The 24,782-nt window shown below is 41.9% G+C and overlaps 1 protein-coding gene across 4 annotated transcripts in view; it reads left to right on the plus strand.

Moving 5' to 3' along the window:
* Positions 1–24,256, plus strand: part of gabbr1a (gamma-aminobutyric acid (GABA) B receptor, 1a) — an 89,605-nt gene extending 65,349 nt beyond the window's left edge. For all 4 annotated transcript variants that reach the window (XM_037073389.1, XM_037073388.1, XM_037073390.1 and 1 more), the window contains 9 exons: positions 4,948–5,098; positions 9,008–9,140; positions 12,473–12,589; positions 14,037–14,147; positions 15,966–16,059; positions 17,367–17,494; positions 19,622–19,750; positions 20,448–20,591; positions 23,230–24,256. In XM_037073389.1, coding sequence (XP_036929284.1) covers positions 4,948–5,098; positions 9,008–9,140; positions 12,473–12,589; positions 14,037–14,147; positions 15,966–16,059; positions 17,367–17,494; positions 19,622–19,750; positions 20,448–20,591; positions 23,230–23,508 — 1,286 coding nt within the window. In that variant the 3' untranslated portion in view covers positions 23,509–24,256. The remainder of the gene's footprint in view (positions 1–4,947; positions 5,099–9,007; positions 9,141–12,472; positions 12,590–14,036; positions 14,148–15,965; positions 16,060–17,366; positions 17,495–19,621; positions 19,751–20,447; positions 20,592–23,229) is intronic.
* Positions 24,257–24,782: the final 526 nt, after the last annotated feature.

Genomic DNA, 24,782 nt, shown 5'->3' on the forward strand with positions numbered 1-24,782 from the left:
ATTAATGCTCCGCTGCACTCATATTCACCCTCGTGCTCACTGTATGCTGTATGGTCCTCATGCTTATCACATAGTATATACACAGTTGGCATTATGTGTACCCAGGAGCACAAATAGATGCACAAATCTGCAAGCAGCCCTACATTTAGACAGATAGTCCGGGGCTGTTGAGGGTAAAAACAGGCTCCCCGTCCATCTGCCCTTCTTTGAACCTTAACTCTCACTGAGGAATTCCGCTGGAAGCTGCATAAGCATGAATAACTGGGTAGTTTATAAAGCCCCGAAGCTACAACTCGTACAGTAATTAACACCAAAGTTGTATTTCTTGCTTACTCCGTCACGTTACGGTACAATAACAACCGACATTTATTTACGACTCAGTTCAAGATCGTATATTTGACCCCTCTTCGCCTTTTATCAGTATTTAATGGAGGTTGTGGAGTTCAGACGCTGATAGAAGGAAAACTTCTGAGCTCTGTGTGTATGTGTTCGCTACTGTTTGTATTCAATATGGGAAAAAAAACTGCTCTTGACACCTGTGGCATCATCTCAAGCAGTATTTTCAATCAATGCATTATACAAACAGACAGAATTGTGGTTACAAGTGCATAGCGAGTTCTTGTTGACTTGAGTTTTGTTGAACTTGCTGAGCATCAGTTCCCAGAGTGGAGGTCAGAGTTCAGTGGAGGCTCACACACAGCACCTTCACTCCGCTGTTTGCATCCCGGATGAAGCTATACATCTGTGGCCTTTCCCCCGAACCAGGCAGAACTGTTCCATATTCACCACGTTAGAAGTTAAATCCACCAAAACTTAAGTCATTATCTTCTCACCAGAGTAGTCCGTGTGAGCGGAGCATGAGCGAGCGGGAGGATTTTGGATGGAGTGCAGAGCAGCTTTTTTTTTTTTTTTTTTTTTAAACGCTTGATTGGCATATCATCTCCCACTCCATCCCGCTCCAATTTTCGCTCAGGTACCGCTCTCACCATGAGTCCGAGGCGAGCCCGACGTCGAAATAAATCACTCCTACTTGGACAAAATGGGGTTTTTCTGCCGCTCAGTCATTTTGGTTGCCAGGCAACAGTTTAAGCTAAAATTGAAATAAAATACAGGTTTATTATTATTATAATTATTATTTTTTGCCTTTATTGGAAACGAGCAGTGAGCAATTTTAGTTGAGTGGGGTGAAATCTGAGTGGTTACAATTAGATGATTCTTCTGCAAAGTTCTGCGTCGACGTTCTGATTTCAGAGCAGATTTATGGATGTTGATTTGCACTCAATGTAAAAGTATATGTGTTATAACCATATCTTGAGACGCCACAGTAAAATAATTGAAAAAAAAAACAGTTTGGGATGTCAGGGTTCTTAGAGGCTTGAAGTACACCGTATGAGCTGTCTGGAAGATTTTTTTTCTGTTGCTTTTTCACATTTGAAAACAAGTCCCCATCTCCTGCAGTTGATTCGGAGAATGCTAAAATACTGTTTTGCTGTGAAGCTCCAGAAAAAAGAGGGTGCGTAGAAAATGAATTTGCAAAAATGATTTTTGGGTGAACTTATCCTTTAACGTGTCTGTATTGAAAGACTAGCACTGGTAGCTTGTGATGAGAATGTTTTGTTAATAATCAGGGAAAGTCTCTCAAAGGCAATACGTACGTATGTGGAGCTGTTGACTGCTATCGACTCAGCCGTTAATTCGTCGCTGAATCATTCGACTGAAGTGTTCTTTGTCGTCTGGGATCAAAAGTGCTTGCTGTCGTTTCAAAACACCTCACCGGTGGTGACACGAGAAGCGTGCGTCATGGAGACGGGGGGAATACATGCGATGTTGTTTAAATATGAAGATACTGCTCATTGTTCAGACGTGGAGAACATTTGTAGCGTTCACACGTAAAAAGACAGAAATAGTTGCTCGAGAGAAAAGTTTGAATCAGGGTGTGAATGTGGGATTGTGGGAATGTCACGGAAACGATCAGAGACTGGCAGGTCTGGCACTGGACAGGTGAGGGCTCCTGAATCTATTCGTCCTGTAGAGGAATCATGGCCGCTTGACTTGATTTGATTTTCAACTGCTGGGCAGTTTTTACAGCGTTGTGTGAATGATGTTTGTTCGTATCGATGAAGCGATGACCCAGATGGGTCCGCATGGCTTCACAAACATCTTTGACCTCGGCTGGATGTCTGTCAGACGCTCAGCTCTAGCAAACAGGCATTTCTTGACAGCAGTTTAATTTGAATGACATCGATATTTTAAAGGAACATTTAACAGACTCCGTCTTTTTCCTCTGTTCTTTCTTTAAACGAGTCAAAGCAAAAAGAGAGAGAGAGATAGAACACGTGTTCAGTGTATGAATTTATTTGGTGCCTCCAGTGTCTAATGTAATTTTGTGTAATTCTGTGTCGAGCGCTGATGTATATTGTACGACAGCTGCAGGCTAACGTCTCTGTGATGAACAGATATTGCATGCGGTAGTCTCTTATGACTCAGTCAAACATGCATCAGATTAGATGTGTGTAATGTCTCAGAGGGCTCAGTGACTCAGTCACAATGAAAAGTCCTGAGGAGTCTGGAGGTTCTAGTTAATTGCATTAATTGGTCCTTTAATTCAGTGGGTTCCCAACATTTTCCTCTAATGTAGCCCCACAGCTCTGTCAGATGAGCTCAAGTACTCTTCATCGACACCACCCAGTCACGATTAAACATGCTAATTTGAATTGATTTTAAACTGGTTGTTTAAAGCTTTTCCAAGTGCAAATGTTCAGCTCAGTTTTGTCAAGTGTGCATTTGCTCTCCCTCTGGACATTTCACCCGTTTATCTGTTACTTTTAACTAACTGTGTTAAAGTGTTAATTCTTCACTTAAAGCAATCTATTTTAACCATTTATCAACCATTTTTAGCTATCTGTTTTAATCATTTGTCCTTTTACTTTACACAGTTTCAACAGTCCAACCACTACTTTAGCTCTTACATGATTTTTATTTGTAACACTTCCTGCTAACTATTTCAACAGCTAATTCATTTCTTTGAAGTAACAATTGCAGCCATTTATCAATACTTTCAGCCAGCTATTTCCACGGTTTCTAATACTTTTAGCTCACTCCTTACTATTTAAAGACGGTCAATGGAAGAATATTAGTTTAAAAGAGATATAACCAAAATGACTAACAATGTGAGGAAATAACATTTAATGAATTGTGTTTCGGAGATATCTACTGAAGCAAGCATGCTAACAAGCTAGCCAACTCTGTCTCCTTATCCCACTTGGTACCTTCACTTTGAAGCTCCTGTGCTCGATAATGCTGATCCCCACTCATTCCTTGCTAACTCCTCCCTGCTCCACACCTGAAAACCTCCTCCTCCTCCCAGCAGTCCAACTCTCATGTGCTAACAATGTAAACGTCACAACAAGTTCCCGTCCAGGCCGCTAGCTGCACAGCTAACTGAGCTAACGGTAGCTATAGTCTGCAGCAGTAAGTGATTGCTCTGGTGATATGTTGCCCCCTGTTTGACTGGAGAATGATTTCAACAGGTGGATTCTTACATAATTCACCTTTTAGCATTGCTGTTAAAAGTCTTTATTTTAGTTTGTCTGCTTGCTGCGAGCTATGTAGCGTTCAGTTGTTACAGTCGACTCAGTAAGTGGATACATGCACATAAATTAGTCGAGCTTCTCTTCGATCTTTCCTTGCCAACTGTAGAAGTTCCCTCACCCGGGGGGGAACAAATAAATCCCGGGTTGGGAATCACTGCTTTAATGAAGTACGCTTGTTAGTTTAAGACTGTTGGCTCGAGCTCCGGACCAGCAGGATCCATCTGGGTGGGGAAAGTGAAACGGCAACACTGAGGTGCCCTTGAGCAAAGCATTTAACCCGCAGCTGCCTCAGTGGAGCTGCTCAGTCAGTGGCTGGCAGACAGGACTGTATGAATGTGTGTAACTGTAATTTTAGCTGCAAACACATTCAGGTACTCTCAGCCAGTATTGATTGGCCTTGTAACACTCTTGTTCGAGGAGTATTAAAAGGGGAGATAGTAGAGCTCCAACCAACAAATATTTTTATTTTTTCATTAATCAAGGATATATTTTAGTTTTGAAATGTCATGAAATATGAAACAGGCTCTTCACAGTTTCCCAGAGCCACCTTCAGATGTCTTGTTTTGTCTGGCCAGCAGTCCAAAACCCAAAGATATTTCATTGACTGTCATTTAAGGCCAGAAAAAGCAGCAAATCCTCACATCTTAGGAGATTCAACCAGCAAACTTTGTGTATTTTTTGCCTGAAAAATGACTGAACTAATTACATGATTATTAAAAATAATTGCAGATAAATTTTCTGTCAATTGGCCAATTAGCCAAACCCAAATATCACTACGTATGAATATCAATGAGTCACATTATTGCCACAAACACACACACACACACGCACACACACACACACACACTGTCATTTTTCTTTGTTGTTTGAGTGAATCCCACGTGCACCATGCTACTCCTGGAAATAACAACTTGTATTACTCCACCACAGGAAATAGTACCCAACATCATCACTACACACTCTAAAAATGCTAAACACTGCAGTCGACAGATGTTTTGGGAAATTATTTCACCTTTTTTTTAACAGGCTAAAATAAAAAATTATATATTTGTGAGCTTCAGTAGGAACCAGTGTGTTTGGGTGTGGACAGGGGAGGGAGGACAGAAAAGGTTGCGGTTGCTGATTGATTAACCAGATGTTGATTTTGGTCTTCTCATGGGAAAAAGCAGCTACTAAAAAAAACATTGCCGTCTGGATCCTATAATATTTTTTTGTCTTATTTTATTGTCTTATTGTGGTTTTGGCCAGTTTATTCGAACATGCCACTGTATCCAGATGTGTCCTTGACTGAGAGAAGACGGCTCCAGAAGCATTTTCCCTTTTCACATTTCTTTCTCTCATTTTCTCCGTTCAGGCGCTGGACCTCCGGCTGATCGGACGGTGGTGATCGAGGAGTACAGGTTCCTGTCTCAAAAGCTGTTTGCGGCCGTGTCCGTCTTCGCTGGCCTCGGCATCCTGCTCGGCATCGTGTGTCTCACCTTCAACATCTACAATGGCAACGTCCGGTGAGTTCACTCACGCTGAATGAGAATAAATGCATGCTCTATCGTCTAATTCCCAGGCTATGATCGATAAACCTAAATTATTGTAGGTGCATTAGAGCTGCAACTACAAGTCAATTTATCGATTTAAGTTCTTGGTTGTACATGATATTGAATAGAATATTTTTAGCTTCTTGACTTCTGGTCTGACGAAATGAAGAACACAAGTGTTTTCACTGTTTTCTGAAATTTTTTTACACAAAATTTTGAATTGATTAATCCAGAAATATTTGGCAGATTAATTGAAAATTGCAACCGATGGTTGCAGCTCCAGTATTCATTACTTCACTGCAACATTTAGGTGTCATGTTTTTTAGGCGGGTTGATTCAAGTGAGTTTAGTTTAGTGAGTTTTTTTGCTTTACCACTCATCTTGTTTGTCCTTCCGAGAGGCATCAGTAATGAGCGATATCTCTGATAATTTTGCAAATAAAGTTGTCCTCCAAAGAGGAAGGTCATGGTTGAAAGGATTTTTTAAAAACCTGAAAATAATGAGAATTGACAGATGAATTAAACGGGGCGTCAAAGGTTAAATACATGGTTTTGTTACATGAAGGTCACCTGTTTGAGGAATTGCAATGGCTCCGGGAGGCGAATGGAAATTACTTCCTGTAACAACCTCCAGCTGCTCCAGCAGAGCTGATCTTTCACTGTGGTTGCACGAGTGCGAATGTGATTATGTGAAGTACGTGAGACAAAGGGAAAAAAAATATTCACATGCTCAATGGAGATCCTTGCCTCTTTTGAGGTTTATGTAAACACTGAGTGGCTCTGCTGCCTCTTGAGTTTGGGGACTACAAAGTTTGTGATTTGGGTGTGGCTTCTCTCGATCCAGCAGCTGGTTTCATTGTCGCAGCTTAAGCGTAGCCCTGGACCAAATGCAAATAGACTTTCCCTAAAACATGCTTTTTGATCTTGGATTTCTGAGCTTAATACATGTCTGTGAACTTGGCGCAGGGTATCTGTGATGTCTTCTAACAGTATTTTTATGTTTGACCGGGGTCAAAGTGATTTAAAGTCCCATAAATCCACAAGCTTATCGTGAGTTTTTCGGAGAAGCGGGAGAGGTTTGTTCCTTTGGGGATCTCTGGCTGGCTCCAGTGTGGCAGTCAGGCCCTTTTCCAGCTTTGATTATATTTCAAACACAGTTTCACCGAGGGCTGCTCTCAGCAGCCAAAACACTGTGAGTCAGATCAAATCAAATCAAATTTATTCAGTAAGCTGTTTTTACAAAAACAAGTTTGCGACCGACTGCCTCGTTAGGAGACAAAAATACATAACCGATTCATTTTAAAAACAAGAAAAAGTCAAACGCAATCACAGTCCTAAAGGAGCAATACTTTAGAAACACTGACACCCCTTTAAAACAGCTACAAACAATGTTGTCTTATAAGAACTTGTCAAATTGAAAATGTCAAAATAACGTGACAGTGTGAGAGGGCTCGGTCGTAGCGATGCACCAACACAGAATTAACACCTGAATCTGCAGCTTCCATCGGCTTTACGGAGCTCACAGGGGTTCACTCTCGCTGCTGTCATGTCAGCATTTCCCTCTGCAGCAGGCAGCTGTCTTCAGTGAGAAGGTGCTCAAACGTCCAACTGAATTGATTAACGGGTTAATGTAGTTTAGCATTTAGCAGCCAAAGATCGAGAGATTTCCCTCGGGAGATGGTGGAGACCAAAAATTGAGCAAAGAGATGTTGAATATTGGACTTTAAAACCTTATACACATAGAAACCTTAAATGGTGACTACATGTCTGTAACGACTGCTGAAGCAATCGGCTAAAGACTCAGTTTCATGATTCTGAGACAGAATTAAATAAAGAAAAACAAGATGTCACTCTGTCAATGTTGTTTAGCCAAACGGCCCCAAAAAATCAGTTACTGCAGTGATGCTGCATTTAAGTTTGATGACAGAATGTCTTCCAGTGATCTAAAACATCAACAATATAAATGTGATTTTCAAATCACCCAGCTTCTTTTATTCAAAATATTCAACAATATCCGCATACAAGAGAAAAAGATGACGGCTTTTCTTCTAATAATATCCTCAATCGACTATAATTCAGAGCGACCGCAAGCACGGTGCATAATAATGGAAGGAAGAAAATAACTCCTGCAGCACAAAGAACATCATATATTCATGGTATATAATAGCATTAAAGGGGTTTCTGGGGTATGAAAGGTTGGACTGGGGCCAGTGTGCATCCGTGTGTTTCTGTTTCTGTGTGATTGGGTGTTTGTATGCAGGCTGTATAGTAAATAAGCAGCGTGGCCTCAGGGCAGGTCAACGGGATGAAAGAATTAAAGACACACCTACAGCTGCAGGATGAGCCGGAGCTGCAGAGCGGAGGAAGGCTGCTGTGCTGGGTGCCGCGGTACAGCGCAGATTATGTAAAACACACAAGTCTTAAATCTGTAGTTTTTTTGAGAATATTTTAACACTGAGATTATCTCTAATGTAGCATTTACATAAACACTTTGTCGTGACCGGGTAGAAAAATCACTGTGCTTATGTTTCTTTTTTTTTTTTCTTCTTCTTATGGTAATCACTTTTTTGCTTCATTATCCTTTAAGCTCCAGTCTTTACTTGCACAAACAGTGACAGTGTACATGAAAAGCACAGCGACGCTTTACCGCAGTGACAAGATGCAAAACTTTCATCAGATGTCAAACATGTGGGCAGAGGAAAAGTGTATGAGGAGCGTAAGAACGCCCACGTTGAATTTTGAATTGTTGCTGCCATTGTTAAATGACACAGCTCACAACACATCCAGTGCATCAAAGGACGGCTTACCTTTAATTGAATCTGGACACACAGGTAGTTTGTTAGTCCAGGTTTTGAAATCGCTGCCGCCACCCGAGTACAGTGGAGGAGAACTGACTCGAGTTTATAAAGCATTTAAAAATTAGATGGAGCTGGGCAATATATCAAGATTATGTCGATACTGTGATATGAGAGTATAAATCATCCTAGATTTTGGATATCGTTGTCATAAGTGTGACTTTCTTAAGATTTAATACTTTCTTGTTGTTTTTCCAAGAACTTTCTGCGTCGTGTCACCGCCATGATTCACTTCTCCTCCATTTCCTTCGTGCATTGCATTGTGGGAGACAAGAATCCATCATCAACCACATTTATTGCATACTGTCTGAATTAAGGATGCTCCAGCTAGTAACTGTCTATATTTTACAAGTTTTACCATATACTAAAAAAACGGCTTTCGAACTGGCGTGTAGTCGAACATCCGCATGTTAGCATTGTCTTTGTCAGCATGTTAGCATTTAGCTCAGTTCCAATTTAGACCCACGGAGGCGTAAGCAATGCTGCAGACTCTTAGTTTTGTCACCCATATGATTAAAACTGTTGAGGGTGTGATCAGAGGATTATCCAGAGAAATCAGCGCATTGTTTCTGTGCCAACTCACAATTAATTAGGAAGAAATTCCCCCTGCTGCCGGGCTGAAGCTCACAAAATAAAGCAATGGCTCCTCCACTAAACTTAATTCCAATTTTCTCTTTTTTTTTTTGTCCCTTCTGCCACACATAAATTTCCCTTTTCTCATTTGTTAGCTTTACGGTAAAAAAATATGCATTTAAACTGGAATAGCCAGAGCAGTGAGTAATTAAAAAACGGCCAGACTGTCTGAAGTAGGACGAAAAGATGATAAAAAATTTCAATTAAAAAACAATGGGAGAGCAATTAAAAACAATTGATGGCATTTCCAACAGCTAACAGCAGGACCACCAACACAACTAGCGCCTCCTTACCTGCAAATTCACAAATTGTGCCTTTCAAGTATAAATAAGTAATTACCAGTGTTTGTTTTTTGTCTCATTCTGTGCCCCTCTGTGAATCTGTCACTGCTGCAGCTACATCCAGAACTCTCAACCGTACCTGAACAACATGACGGCGGTGGGCTGCATGATGGCTCTGGCTGCGGTGTTCCCGCTGGGCATTGATGGCCATCACGTCCACAGATCACAGTTCCCGGTCGTCTGCCAGGTAAGAGGAGAAAGAGACGGACACACAGGGGAGAGACGGAGGCAGAGAGGAGCCAGAGGGCAGGACGAGAGCTGTAGGGCTGCGGATGTTTGGTCTCGCTGATTTGATGCTAAAACAAGAAGCTTGTTACGTGATATGATGCAAACTATAGAAGCAATTAAATGCCTTTTTTTTGCCTCTCTCTTCGATGGAAAACTATTAGTTGGAAAAATATATGTTAGAATTCTGCATTAAACTGTCTAAAAACGACCTGTGTTATATTAACTTGAGCTGTGCGCATTATCTTAAATGTTTCAACAATGTTCAAACTCGATAAAATCGGTAATTTTACTTAAGATAGCGGTGCGTTTAATTTGGCCACATGCCGCTAAAACATCTGCAGAAACATTAGATGATGCGTTTAAGGGTGAGGAAGGAAGTCAGCGAACGTGACTAAACACTAGGTAAATAAAACTTTAAAGGAGATCTGTTACACTTGTATATGTTTTTGTGCATGTAATATCTAGAGGGTAAAATGGCCAAAATCCGCACCAACAGAAGCTCCTGTCTCCCACAGAAAACACTGCTCCTGAAACGCCTCGTCACTAGCCCCGCCTTTTATTGCGAGACATTGTGACATCACACTATGTCACAGAGTCATACGTTTGGGTAATTTATACGTATAGCGGCTAATTGTGCACTGAAGAAATGATTTAAAACAGAAGTCTTCAGGCGGAGAGGGATAACTGATGTGTTTTCTTAGCATTAAAGCATGTAAGCCTATTCTAGAAGCAACCCAAAATAAAGTTATGAATCTGAAAATAAGCACAATATGTCTCCTTTAATACATAACCTTCTCTGTGAACAGTCCTGCTGGAGTCGGGTCAGGTTTTCATCGCAGTGATGGTTGTTTGAGAAAGAAGACAACAAGCTACTCCACGGCATCATCAAACAAAATCTTTGGCTTTCATTGTTTCGATTGAGAGAACCGTAGTGTAGTAAAAATTACCTGCTGTGCGTTGAGGGCCTTCAGTAAACCTGTTACCTCCATTTAATAACCCTTAAAGTCCGACTGAAGTTGCAATTAGTCGTGGCTGACCCAAATGTTCGGAAGCTTTGAAGTTTTCAACGCTGCTGCGAAGCTCCAGAAATGTTTGGTTTGGCTATGAAACTTCATCTGACTTTCCATCAGCGAGGGGGCTGAATAATGACTGAATGTTCCACTTCATTTATATTCTGTTCCTTTAAAGGTTGGGAACGTCAACTTATTCCACAGTGACTGTGATTGTCACATTCTATACATATTGTGTTTCATCTTGTTCCAGCTTTTGATTAATGCTATTTGAGGTTTACACTGAGTGAAACGCGTGGAACATTTTTTTTATTTTTTTTATGGTGCCACCGTTCCATGAAATTGAAATATTATCAAAGTCTTGTGCATCATTTTATACACATTAGAGTGAAATTCAGCCTGACACGTTTTGAAACCTCGGGATCTCATCTGGAATTTGAAACAAGGTTCTGTGGGGTTAAACAATGTCGGGCTGCGCGGCGTGAATGTGAACTGGGCGGTCCACCTGCAGGTCAGTGATGGTTAAAACTTACACCTATTGAAATTTCTCTTAGCAACATTGACTTGTTGTATTTGATTAACGGTATGACTGGACCTAAACTAAAGCCCTCTGTTGTCCTGTGTGTGTCCCATTCTGTCTGATCACGCGCTCTTAGTGGACGGAACACGCTAAAAGTTTAAACACAGACATAATTCATGAGGCATTTGAACGTGTTTTGGTGCTCGGTGGCACAGACGTGATTTGCTGGACGCCAGAATAGCCCAGACGATAGGATACCAGCACTAATGAGGAGTGGGAGCGCTCCTCTGTCACCCATGTTGAGCCTTTTTGTTGCGGAGGCGAGAGGGAGATTTCCATTTCTGTTGCTTCTGTCCAGTTTTATTCTCTCTCAATCTTTGTGCTGCATCTCTACTCCAATCTGCATCTATCTATCTATCTATCTATCTATCTATCTATCTATCTATCTATCTATCTAGAGTTTCCACCGGGTTAACTTCAAAACTGTCTCTCTGTCCGACCCGCTTTTAAAATTTCAAGGTGATTTTCTAACAGAAAAAAATCTTTTAACTCTTAGCGTCCGTCCACCACAGTCCAGATGTAAAAAAAGCAAAGAGAGGCGTTGATAGAAATGTTGATATTTTCATCTGAATAACCTTCAGTTGTGCATTCAGAGCAATAAGCTTAAGAATCTGCAGAGTGTTTTGCAGACTTTTTTTTCTTTCATCCTGCAGGCTCCTCACAGACGGCCCCTACACCATTGGTGTTTTTTTTTGTTTTTTGGGTATATGCAGTCTGAAAACGAACACCTGCAGACATTATTATGAAAAAAGTCCTCCCACCTTCTCTACATGTTCTTTGGAAAGGAAAAACATCATGATATCTATGCTTTTATTCACAGTGTGTATTTTCTTTTAAAAAAAAACATTTAAATAAAACATCAAGTGGAAAGGGAAGCACAGAGCTCCTTGTAGTAAAGATACAAACACACATTCAGTATGGGGGTAAAATGTGTTTAATGCAGAACACAACAACCAATGTCATCAGTATTTCTTAAATGCTAGATTGATCTACATAAAGTGTCGCTTTAATCAAAAGTACAGGTGAAATTATCTCTTTTTTAACCGAGAACCTAGCTCAATAAATGATCTACATATTTTTAGCACACAAAAAAATCAATATTCCAGCTCACACCAGGATATCAAGGCATCAACACGTTTTATTAACAGCTGTATTAAAACAACAAGGAGATCCGTGTTTTGCTTGTTGCTTTGTCAGATTAATTTGCGCTTTACTGGTTTACGGGTTTAGCCATTTATAAAATGTGTGCTGGAATACTGATGTTTCTTTGTCCACTATGGTTTGCCCTGTTGCAGCTGCATCCAGGAGAGAGAGAGAGACGCCGTGCACCGGGTTTCTTCAGCATGTTGGATAATTATATTTTCGATTTATTTCCCACTGCTGATACCAAACCCAAAGAAACTCCGGTCCAGAGAGTCGACACTGACACACAGAACAGTTTGCGTTGTTCATGTAATGTCGACTGGATGATCAACAGCATTGAGAATGATTTCTTTAAAATGTATTTTTTAGAGTTCTTCGGCCGCAACATGCTGATTTTTTAGAAATATGACTCCGTCCTCACCTAACAAACATAAAACCCACAAAAATGATAGAGATTTTATAACCTGCCTCTCCTCTCCTCTCCTCTCCTCTCCTCTCCTCTCCTCTCCTCTCCTCTCCTCTCCTCTCCTCCTCCTCCTCCTCCTCCTCCTCCTTCAGTTCCGCCTGTGGCTCCTCGGCCTCGGCTTCAGCCTGGCGTACGGCAGCATGTTCACCAAGATCTGGTGGGTCCACACCCTCTTCACGAAGAAGGACGAAAAGAAGGAGAAGAAGAAGGTAGGAAAGAAGGAAGCGTGGTAGGGAGGGAGGGAAGGGATAAGCCTCTCAGCTGTCTCGGGAGAGTAGAGAAAAGATGGGAGAGGGGGGCCAGGCCACGCAGCATGTGTGGCGGCGGCTGATAAAAAAAAGTTCGGTTAAAAAAACTTTGCAGGCTTCCCAGTCACATAAGCTTCTAAGAGGCCAGCTTGGCATCATTCACTGCGGCGGTGGCGTTAAGGGTATTGGACACACACTGACACAGATACTGTACTTTTTACACATGCACACATGAAGCACATGTGCACCTCCACAACATTAATGCGCGGAAACATGCAGACGCAGGTTTTGGACCGGGGCCCCTGATACCTCCCGTCATCAGCTTTATTTGCATGTGGGTGTGTGCGAGCGTAGGGCGTGTGTGTGTGTTTATATGTGAGGGTGTGTGTGTGTGTGTGCTTACCCTTGAAGATAGTGTATCCTGGAGCCAGCTAGATACTGCCAGTCTGCGATGTGTAGTGGGAATTTCTAAGACCTAATCAGAAGAATAAGAGATTAAGCCATTTATGGAATATTTATGAATATGGATGAGTATTAAAGTTCTATGCAGAAATCCAACCTTCGGGGGCTTTATTATTTGAGCCAAAGCACGACGAATCAGGATGACTTTCAACTCTCTTCGTGTCCACAGAAGGGCATTTTGCCAGAGAGCTGTAGCGTGAGTATTTAAAGAAACTTTCACAAAATCGAGGGGTGAATGAGCGCCTTTCAAATCATTTATTTTCATGCAACTCAAGTGGAGAGGCGCTCGGGACTGTGTAATGCGTTTTCTTCTTTATTATATTTTTCAGTTTTAGTTATTCCACGCTTGAATGGCCGCTACTACGTCGGAGGTTCTGGGACAAAGCGTGGTCAAATAAAAAAACGGAGAAATGTGTGTGGAAAAAGAGGGCGAGGGGGAGCTCGGTGGGGGAGCTCATTTCGGTCGCTTGTTTTTCGGTTACGGCTGTATTACTTCCATTATGGCTCAAGTTAAGAACAATAAAGTTGATATCAGCCGCTTCGGGAAACCGTCCACACAAAGGCAGTGTCATCTCGGTGTGTGTAAACGATGATTTCAGGTGGCAGCACAAATATAGCGGCTCTCTGTGAGTCGCCTGCAGACGCACAAACATACACACACACATGCGCGCGCGTGCGCACGCACACACACACACACACACCCACACAAGCAAACTGCCACTGCTCCTAAAATACACTTGGAGACGGACACACACACTTGAAGACACACATTCAGAAAGACAATTCGCGCCCAGTCATGCAGAAATCACAAGGACGCCTGTCGTATTATTCGTCCCGGTTGTTTGTCTTTGTTTGTGGACCAGCTCGTGATGCCCTTGGATACTGATGACTATTGTGTGTGTCTGTGTGTGTGTGTGTGTGTGTGTCTTTGCTCAAACTCACACAGCAACACTTGGAGCCATGGAAACTCTACGCAACAGTTGGAGTGCTGCTGGCTATCGACTTCCTGTCACTCATGATCTGGCAGATTGTGGATCCTCTGCACATTACGGTTGAGGTAGAGTGCGAAAGACAGATGAGATAATTTGTGTGTCATCGCCCATCGGCGCAGAACGTGCAGCCACTGTCATCAGTCAATAACGCAGTAATGAGACACCGGGCCTCGTTTGTAGCAATGTTCTCTCATTTTGATTCATCTTACGCTCAAAGAGCACCATCGCAGACAAGAATAAATATCATGTCATTGCTGAACGGCAGTGTAACAGTGTAGCTGTGACATTTATGACTTGGATAATTATATTTATCTATGTGTTAGTGTTTGTGTTATAGTGTGACTACCACAATCACTGTTAAAGGTGCCCGGAGGCATTTTCTGCAAACAAAATTCAACATTCATCAAGCAGCTAAATAAACAAGTTGAACGAGCTCCTCTCCTCCTCTATGTTTAACTTCATTAAACCTGCATTGATCAATATTTTCAATATTAACACTGACGCAGGGGACTCGCACGCTCACTTCTGGATATATAATCACCAACTGTGTGCCACAGTCTGGTTCTGACAGAGCTGCTCTCATCGGCCTTCATGTGCAGTTGTTTCCAAAAAGAGGAGATCCCTTAGACCCATGGGACATAATCTGCTCCGCACCAAGGAACCTAAAAAACAAGGAAGGGTCACTACGTAACTAATTCTTGATTTGGTGCTGGAATGTTGTGACGGATGTATTGAAGTCTATGGGAGATGCATTGAGAAACACACCGATCACACATATCTGTGTTCTGAAGCAAAAATGCCTCCAGAAAATGAAAAAAACACTCCAGAGATTACAAAAACAGATATTTCTGTCATCCTGAGAGCTGCTAAATGCTCCGCTATGTTCACAGCTGTTTAGTGCTGAGCACTAAATTTAATTTTTAGAGATTTTTTCAGCAGAAAACAGCTGCAAACAAAAAACGGACAGTGATGAAAAGCAAAACACTTAGCTGAAAGATGCTAAAATGCTCCGTCGGGCTGATGGGAACTGCAGAAACAGATGACGACCATCACCTGGTCTTTTTTTGACATGACATATTGATAAGTAGCCACTTTAAAGATCTGAAAATTGCAGTGTTTATTTACATTACCGCCCCTGATCTGAATGCTAACAATAACATGCGTCATCCCTTTCAATGTGCATGTGTATCCTCATGCTTGTGCTGGTAAAACATTAGATAGAAAACAAAACAGGCACCCACTCATCAGAGTATTGCTGCACAGCACCACCAGTGCTCAAATCTCCTCAGGGTCTCTTTAATATTACCTCATCATCGCATTAATTTCATGTCTTTGTTGGATTAATCCGTCCAAAGCGACTTACGATGATTGTGTTTCCCTGTGCATGAGTACTATACTTGATACTGTTCTACTGTTTAAACACTATCAGAAGCTGGATAAGACACCAAACAGTGCATCTGATTTGCATGTCACCCGCTCATTAAGCTGTTCTCTAAACCGTCCTCATTAAGGACGTTAAATCTCCGCTGGAATAAGAGCCGTACATCATCGTCAGCCCCAATCTGAGCAGCATTGACTTTAACTGCAGTCAGAGCTTATATGGAATTTCTAAATAGCCATTTTTCATATTTATTGGATATCTGATACTCTTTTAATTCAGCCATCTATATCTGACTAACAGGAAGGCCTGTGTACCCGTGGGGCTCAAGCGTGCAGTCTCTGGGGCTTTTGCTTACTGTGCATTTTTGCCTCCTTCTCCATTCCGCTGCTGTCTCATCGTTTCTTATTATCTTCCCCTCCTCTCTCTCTCTCTCTCTTTTTTCCCTCCATCTCTTCATCCCCCTTGTTCCTCTCCCCTCTTCATCCGTCTGCCATGTGAGCAGAAGTTCACTAAGGAGGCCCCGAAAGAAGATTTGGATGTCCTGATTCAGCCCTTGTTGGAGCACTGCAGCTCAGAGAAGATGAACACGTGGCTCGGTATCAGACCTCTCTTCTTCTTCTTCTTCTTCTTCTTCTTCTTCTTCTTCTTCTTCTTCTTCTTCTTCTTTTTCTTCTTCTTCTTCCTCTTCCTCTTCTTCTGCTTCTTTTTCTTCTTCTCACATATCTCAGTCTGTCTCTTTATCACTCTCTGCCCTGCTGTGTTTTTTTTAATGTCTCTGTCACTCACATGGACATATGCAGACACATATGCGTGTGCAGGCACGTCACTGCCACTCACTCTGAATTAAACAGGTCTCATATCACAGCCTCCTCCCTCGTTTGATTCCTCTTTTCTCTCTCTCTCTTCTCTTTTTTCCCTCTTTGCTTCTCTTTTTTGTCGGCCCACGCAGACCTTCTCTCTCTCTCTCTGTCTCTCTCTCTCTCTGTCGCTCTCTCCCCGTTCGTCTCTCTGCTGTCTTTCTTAGTGTGGCAGCTCTTATGAAAGTATAATGGTGCTGAAATTCAAATAATGTGGGTCACAAACTGGGCCATTGCCCCATAGCATTTCCTTTCTCCGAGAAGAAAAGATGGTGCTTTAATATCAGGCGGTATAAAGAAACAATGGACAGTCTGAAGAAGTGTCGAACTCACTCAGTCACAGATTCTCTTTTTCCTCCCTGCTCGCTCTCTCTCTCTCTTTCTCTTTCACGGTTATGTTCTCTTTTCTCTGTCAGTCAGCCCGGCTCTGTCTCTCTTTCAACATATTCAAACATCTATTGTATCTGCATTTTTGATTTTCTACCTCTGCACACACTCGCTCACTCCCTCGGTGGTTATATTGAGCTGTTGCTCTCTTCGCTAGCAGCAAGCAGGAGCCATGTTTAGCCATTGACACGATCCCAGAATTTGACAAAAGCATAAAATTAAAGTTGCACTGCGCCGATTTAGTGTGACACTTGTTGAACTTCTGAGAGATTGTGTTTCTTTGGTTGGTAACACGACTAAAGGCCTTCGCACACCAATTCCATTTTTGCGTTTATGTTTTAATCTGTCATCCAATTACAAAAAAGAAAAGTCCATTGCGTTTATTATTCTATTTGTTTTGAAAATTCACGTTACGAGACAAAATGGACTCTGGACTGTAGCAGTGGGTGATGAAGGTTTGAGCTAAAATCATGACCGACCTCTAGCGTTCAGGGCTTTGTGTCCATTGTTTCCATGTGACTCTTTAAGCAGACTGCATTATTTGAATAACTGCACCATGTGCGTTACACACACATCATATAATATTCATTTCCATGGCTGCACACTCACTCATTCACTCTTTTTACCTGCCTTCTCTCACTGTTTCCCTCTTCCTGTAGGTGTGGTCTACGGCTACAAGGGTCTGCTGCTGCTGCTGGGCATATTCTTGGCTTACGAGACCAAGTCTGTCTCCACAGAAAAGATCAATGACCACCGAGCCGTTGGGATGGCTATTTACAACGTTGCTGTGAGTCCAAAAAAAGAAACGGTCATGCGTGAACTCCTGCTTCTGGGTTCTGCTGTCTGCTTTCTGCCGTTTTGCTTTTTTCTGCAACAACCTTTTCTCCAGTGTAGCGCGCTGAGAAACATTCGAGTGGCAATACGGATTTTTTATTGCTCCATAGCGCAAAACTGGTGTAGTATATCTGTTGTGGGGGGTTAATCAGTGCCAGTGCCTCAGTGATTCATTTGCCTGGTGTGGAGATTTCTGGCTTCCAGAAGACACTTTTCTGCTCATTTCAGAGCAAACCAGGCAGCTGACCAGCGTGTCAAGACATTTCAGCTGCAGCGGCTTAAAGCTGCATTCTCAAGGGGATACTCTTTGCATTTTTATGAAAGTTAATGGAGTTCCTGGTCATAACTTGAAGCTCCCTTAATACCTCTGTGGTCCATTTTCTTTATTTGAGTTGAAAACTAGCAAAACGTGACAGAAAATCACATTGAAATACTTCCAGTGTGATAATGATATTATTTGTAGATTAACCGTTTTGCGTCAATCATTAAAAAAAACATGCAACAACAGTCCAATGTGGGTGCGTGAGAATATGAATTGTGTCTTTACCACCTCTTACATATCTCTCTTGGATGTGCTGCACATCATAAATTGATGATCTAGTATAATATACTTAAAAGCACATGTTGGTATAACGCTCAGTCGCAGCGTTACGAGACACAGAAACACACTTCTATATAAAATATTCAAGCTTTTCTACAAGTGCGTCCCGAGATTTCGTTCCTTTAAAATGCACATCCCTTTACGCATTTCTGTCCAAATCAGTAAACTACAAACAGAAGCTGCTGTTTTGTACGAATCATACGTTTTGATGCTTATTGCGCCTGTGGTGCAACGATACCCACCGTCGTATCTCAGCTCGCTTTTGTAGAATGAAAACTCCCTCTCGCAGGGACTTCCTGGTGGAATAAACGTTAAATAAAAATCTATAAAATACGAATGGCTGCATCGCAAACTTTTATTGTGCTGCAGTCTCGCACAACTCTAGCTCACCTGCGTGAGTGCTCTGTGCTTTAGCTTTAGTGTTGAAGCATAAATATGGGGGGAAATCTGTGCGTGGAGATAGCAAACAAAACACTTTGTGTGGAGCTGTTACCTTGCCCTGTGGCAGGAATGGGTTTAAAATGTACCCATTTAGGCACTAAAGTACAGTGGTAAACGCTGCCGTCAGCCGCACACATTTGTCAGCCACTGTTGATAGCAAGTGAATCATCTCAAACGGAGGCACCTAGGATGCACTTTACATGAAAATAGCTGCCATTATGTTCACTTCAGCCACTTCAGACAAATAGTCGATGGCATTTCCTCATATTCTTGACACGGGGTAACTTTGTAATTGATGTAAAATGTCTGTGAAAAGTGGCTTCTGTCACTTCACGTTTTCTGTTTGGATGGAAGGCAGGGAACATTTCTTCCCCTCTTTCAGACTTCAACAGTCATTTTGCCAGAAGTTGCTGTCCTCGCCCGCATCGCCGCTAATGAATAAAAGAGGAAGCATCTTAATGAGCATCCAAACATTTATCAGCTTATACTTTGTGGATATGTAATTAGTAAATGGATTGATCTCGCCTCCTCCGTCACGGAGAGGATTTATCATTGATCATCATTCATGGTTATTTATGAGAGCATTAAATGCGGCTTGCACGCTCATTTCATCACATGGGTCCATAATGTGAGACAAGTCTAATGTGATTATTTTATGTTATGATATACACATTTCAGTTTTATGGCGGTGTTAATAGTTAATGGTGTCTGTAAAGGGACCTCCTTCCTCTTTGCCAAGCTGGGAGCTGCAGGCCCTGATGAGATGACAATGTGGTGATTGTCAGCGCGCTGTTGCCACTTCAGTCATGACTTTTTAATGCTGTTTTCACATGGGAGCCCTCCCCGGAATGATAAACAGATGCCTAATGCTTTTATGGATGTGATTTTCCTCCCCTCTCATGCTCTCGCTCGCACGCTCCACCTCCTCCTCCTCCTCCACCTCCTGCCTCCGTCTTTCTCTTTATTTTAAACCTCACTTCTCCTCTTCCGTCCTCTCTCTTTCTTTCTCCCTCTGTTTCGGCCTCTCTCTTCATGCAGGTGTTGTGCCTGATCACTGCTCCGGTGACTATGATCCTGACTTCGCAGCAGGACGCCTCCTTTGCCTTTGCCTCTCTAGCAATCGTCTTCTCTGCCTACATCACGCTGGTGGTGCTTTTTGTACCCAAGGTGCTCCGACTCGTTGCACACTGCACACACTGAAAAGTGTACTTGTAACGCAGTAAAGGTCAAACGTACTGGCCTCAGTGCCTTTAAGAAGGCAGTCCAGCATTAGAACTAACTTCTGAAATGCGCATGCAATGCACGGTGACAGTCTTTAAAGTTTCCATACTGAAAGTTGCTTTAATATAATGAGCTTTCTAGATGTGTAGCTGCTGTAAACAGTTGGTGTTGGAAAAAAAATAATCCTCTGGCACGAATAAAGGGAGACATTTACATGTCTGGCAGCAGCTATTATGATTTGTTTGGACTAAATAGAGCTGGGTAGTGCACACGAGCGCTGCTGCAGACAGAGGGAAGAGTGCCACCTACAGAAGCTCTAACTTCATCAACTGAAACTCAGACAAAAAAACATCACAATATTGTCACCATTGTTTGATTGTCTGGCTATTTCTGGGAGCACACTGCAGAAAACCGCACAGCAGTGAGCACTCAGATGTCACCGGAATAAGAAAAAGAACTGAAAGCATCAGCCCCTTAAAAATGGCTCCATGCAGTGATCATCTTTAAGCCTCCAGACAAGTGCCAGAGATTTAGGCTTACAGGACTGCAAATATTAAAAATATGTTCTCAATAGATGCATTATTCATCCGGCACGCTGCACTCCCAGGCCTGATTTTTATTCTTTATTAACTCTCCGGTCCAGATGCGGCGCCTGATCACCCGCGGTGAGTGGCAGTCGGAGCAGCAGGACACTCTGAAGACCGGCTCGTCCACCAACAACAACGACGAGGAGAAATCCAGGCAGCTGGAGCGGGAGAACAGGGAGCTGCAGAAGATCATCCAGGAGGTGAAAAACATTACAGACATTACATTAAACACACGCAGACACATTAGTGTCATTACTCAACATGCACATTTAAATACCCATGAGGTACACTTCTGTGTTAGATAGCATTTAAATTCATCCTGGAGGCAGGAGTTGTATAATTCATATCTACATGTTATTTTAAGCATTCTTTTTTTTTTTAGTTAACATACAGCGTGTTCTTGCTGCTTTTCTGTGCGTGTGTGAGTGCGATTCAGTTGTACATAATTCGCAACAGTTAATGCCGCGTAATGTGAGAAAACAGAGAATAAAAATAACATTCAACGCTGCAATTATTTCTTTTATTAAGTGAATGTTATCCCGCAGGTTTCCTTTGATATTTTAACCTCATTTCACACTGACAGATATGGAAGAGGGGTCATGACGCATCCCTCTTTATTCATCACTCATCACATCATAAAGGGATAGTAAAGGGATCAGAATGTTGTATTTTTTTCCTGTGCAAAATTAGGTTGATGTTTTACGTAACTTATGTGAGGTATGTGCAAAGTTAATACACTTTAGAATATCAGAAGAGATTATTGTTCCCCCTCTGACTGATCTAAACATAAAGGAGATCGGAGCTCCAGCCGTTCTGGGCATTTATTCATCGATGTGTTGAGATGGCTGTTGAACGGGAGGGTGGGGGTTGGTTCTCTTTTGCCCGTGCTTATTTGTGCTAAAGAAGTTCCTTCTGCTCTCAATCGGTGAATGACTCCATGCAGCTGTTATCCTCGGCAGGAAGTCAGTGGATGTGCCATCGTTTACAGACCGGCATCTACTCATTACCAGATTGGTCGCGTATGAAAAGGGGTGCAATGCAATGTTTTCTTCCTCCAAGGGAAGAGGAAGAGGGACGCTTGCTTTTTTTTAAATTTCAAACTTCCTTTTTACTTCTTTTGCAGCTTATTAGGATAGCTCTGCCTCGGTTTCCACTCAAACATTGAAACAGCAGTGTGAAAGGAGAGTGGAGTGAGCAGAGGCAGGAAGACCTCAGACTCAAACAAATTATTTCAGTGTGAAAACAGTTGTGATTTTTTTTAAAAGACTTTTTAGACACTGTGAAGTTGGATCGCACATATTATCATATTAGTTTGGTAACACTTTAATTTCTAAGCACAATATAAAGCTTTGATTTGATAAAGGGTTTGTACCACACTAATGAAGCGTTAAGCAGATACAAAGACACAGCTATTCAATTTTAAATCCTCCTATTAAGACATTTTATATTAGTACAGCTATTGTTGTCGTACCATGTTGTCATTAATTATCAAGTTTCAAGATTACTTTATTTGTGCTGAGGAATATTTCATATTTAATAGATAAGTAGTGCACATTTAAGTTAGGGCTGCAACTGACAACTATATGACTGATAATATGATTAATTGAATTTAGTCTATAAATGTAAAAAAAAAAAAAACAATATTACATTACATTTTTTTATGTATATAAGCTAATTGCTTCTTTTGTCCAACCAAAAGCCCAAAACCCAAAGCGTCTTCATTTATTAACATGAATGACAAAGAAAATCAGAAGCTGGAACTTGAAGCTTTAAAATGATCAACGTTTTTGCTCAATCAAATTAGCGACACATTTACTATTTACTTTTGATTGACAAATCGGTTAATAACTAATGGTTGCAGCTCTAATTCAAGTATACACAGAAAACTGCCTGTACATACATACATACATCATGATGAATTAACAGACAGGTGCAGACATAAATGCAGCACAGCTCGTCATTTCACGGCCTCCTTCTGTCCTGCGTTTAGGAGTTTCACTTTTAAAGAGATGAAAGAGTTTTCATACCTGTTATCTATTTATACACCGGCCTCACAGGAGGAGTAACAGTTGTAGACCGATAAACAATAAGCACATATATCAGCTCACAACTACAATGCAGTTTGTAAAAAAAAAAAAAAAAAAAAACAAAAACATTTATGTGCGCTGTTACATTATCAATTACGCTTCTGATTTTTTCTATGATTAGTCTACAAAATGTCAAATCATTGTGAAAACTGATCACCATAGTTTCCCTCCTGCTCTTTTTCAGGTTCATGCTTTAATTTTAGGTATCTACTAGTCAATCATAATGTTCTTTAATGTTCATAAAGCAGATTGTTTTTTTCAAACGGCCCATTCCTGCAGCACCTCTATTCATCCTCTGTGCCACTCGATGAGCCCGGTCTGATTTTATTGGTCAGCTCACACTTGCCTGAGCAGGGTTAACGGCTGAGGGCAGTTTAAAGTAGTTTATAGTAGTTATAGTTTTACAGTATCTATACAGCACCGGGACCAACGTTGTAATCAAAAGGGACGTGGAAATCTCACTTTCTATGATATCTGATGGTTGGAATCCCAAATATATTTCATTCACTGTGATATTTGCCAGGAAAAGGCCGAAAACTTCTCATTTAGAAAGCTGACAATCAAAACAGTTCGGGTTAATAGGGTAATTAATTTTCTCCTGAATGACTAATTGACGATTGTCTAATACATTTCTGATGTAATGACTTCTAATATGTAAAAAGGGGGTTAACACATAAAGTGTTGCCCTGACATTTATTTTCATTTAGACGTGACAGCTGTACAGTAACTTCTCCTCTCGCTGTGTCTGTAGAAAGAAGAGAGGGTGTCGGCGCTTCGCAACCAGTTGGCTGAGCGACAGGCTCTACGCAACCGCCGCCGGCCCTCCACAGGCCAGAACCAGAACCACAACGCCCCACCGCCGTCGTCACAGCCGGATCCCAAGTCCCTGCTTCCCCCGCCCGGCTACCCCACCACGGACAATCACTCCCTCCCGCCTTCCTTCTCCAACTCCTCCAACCTCTACCCCGCCGACAGCAAGATGAGCCGCAACCACTGTCACAACAGCCAGATCCCACTGCTGTACAAATAGGCGAGGCACGGAGGGGGGAGGGGGAAGAGGGAGGGGGCAGTCGCACAATGCACACGGGGGACACGAAACACAACGAGACACTGTGACTTTCACTTGTACCGGCGACGAGCACAGCGGTGTTGTGACACTGTTTTGGTTTTTTTTTGTAAAAGAAAAACGGCGTGAAAGCACAAACAAGTTCCACAGACAGGAGTGTTTTACACTTGGCAGCTCCGGGGAGAGTCACGCAGGTAACACCCGTCCTCACAGTTTTGATCTCACTGTGTTCAGCCCAGCAACGCCGCGGCGACAAGCACATCTCAGACGAGCAGCACTTGAGATCTCCTCTAAGGTCACAGATCTCTCAGTCATCTCCTCTCCCTCATTCGTTATCTCGTTCTGTTGTGGAGACACTCGAGGATCTCAAAAAGGAAGTGTTCGTGTTTGTGTCTTTGCTATATCGTCTCCACCTTTTGTCTCCTCCGGTTCGTTGACTAGCACTTACAGTAGTGATTTATATTGTTCTGTAATATCTGATCTGTTTTCGTCATGGAGTTGTTGTTGTTAAGTTATTTGTTTACTTTTCAGGAGAGTTGTGAAAACCGACGTTTCACAAAAGGGACAAAGCAATGTACAGTTTCTTCCGGTGTTCCCTCGGAGGAGCAGCTTGAGCTCGACTGCGTGAAAAAACTGGCTCCACTGGAAAGTGATCATGTGCATTATTAAATAGCCATAAAGTAGAAGGACCAAGGAGTTTGGCATGTTTGGATGTCTGTTGTCAGGACTATGTATTTAAGTACAGCACTGCATCTTAAAAATCCAGTCCTTCGCTGATGTACGAATATTAGACCCATTTTAAAGGAGAAAATGATCGAAGCTTGCTGGTGTATGAGGACGATTTTGATAGTTTCGCCATTTGAAATGTTTTACAATGTATTTTTTGAGATTTGTGTTGTATCTATCTAGCAGTGTAGAAGAGTAGTAGCCATCGAATGAATCCCTCATCCCGCATCGGATGTATTTCCCAGAGAATGCCGACAAAGACAGTCTGCAGCTGACTCTCACATTTTGTAGAAACAGTTCGAATCCTGCCTCCTAGACAATGAAATCCAATCTATATTTCTACAGCAGCGGTGCGGCCTGATGCGGTGCTTCTAAGATGGCTATTTCTGTGGACGGTCAAAGAAAGCACAGTTTTTTCCTCAAGATTTTATACATACATGTCATTCTTGTAAACCTTTTTTTATTTTAAAGGATTGTGTTTTTTTTTTTTGTTTTTTTTTTAACGTTTTCCC

The sequence above is a fragment of the Acanthopagrus latus genome, chromosome 17 (genome assembly GCF_904848185.1).
Source record: "Acanthopagrus latus isolate v.2019 chromosome 17, fAcaLat1.1, whole genome shotgun sequence".
Classification (NCBI taxonomy): Eukaryota; Metazoa; Chordata; class Actinopteri; order Spariformes; family Sparidae; genus Acanthopagrus; species Acanthopagrus latus.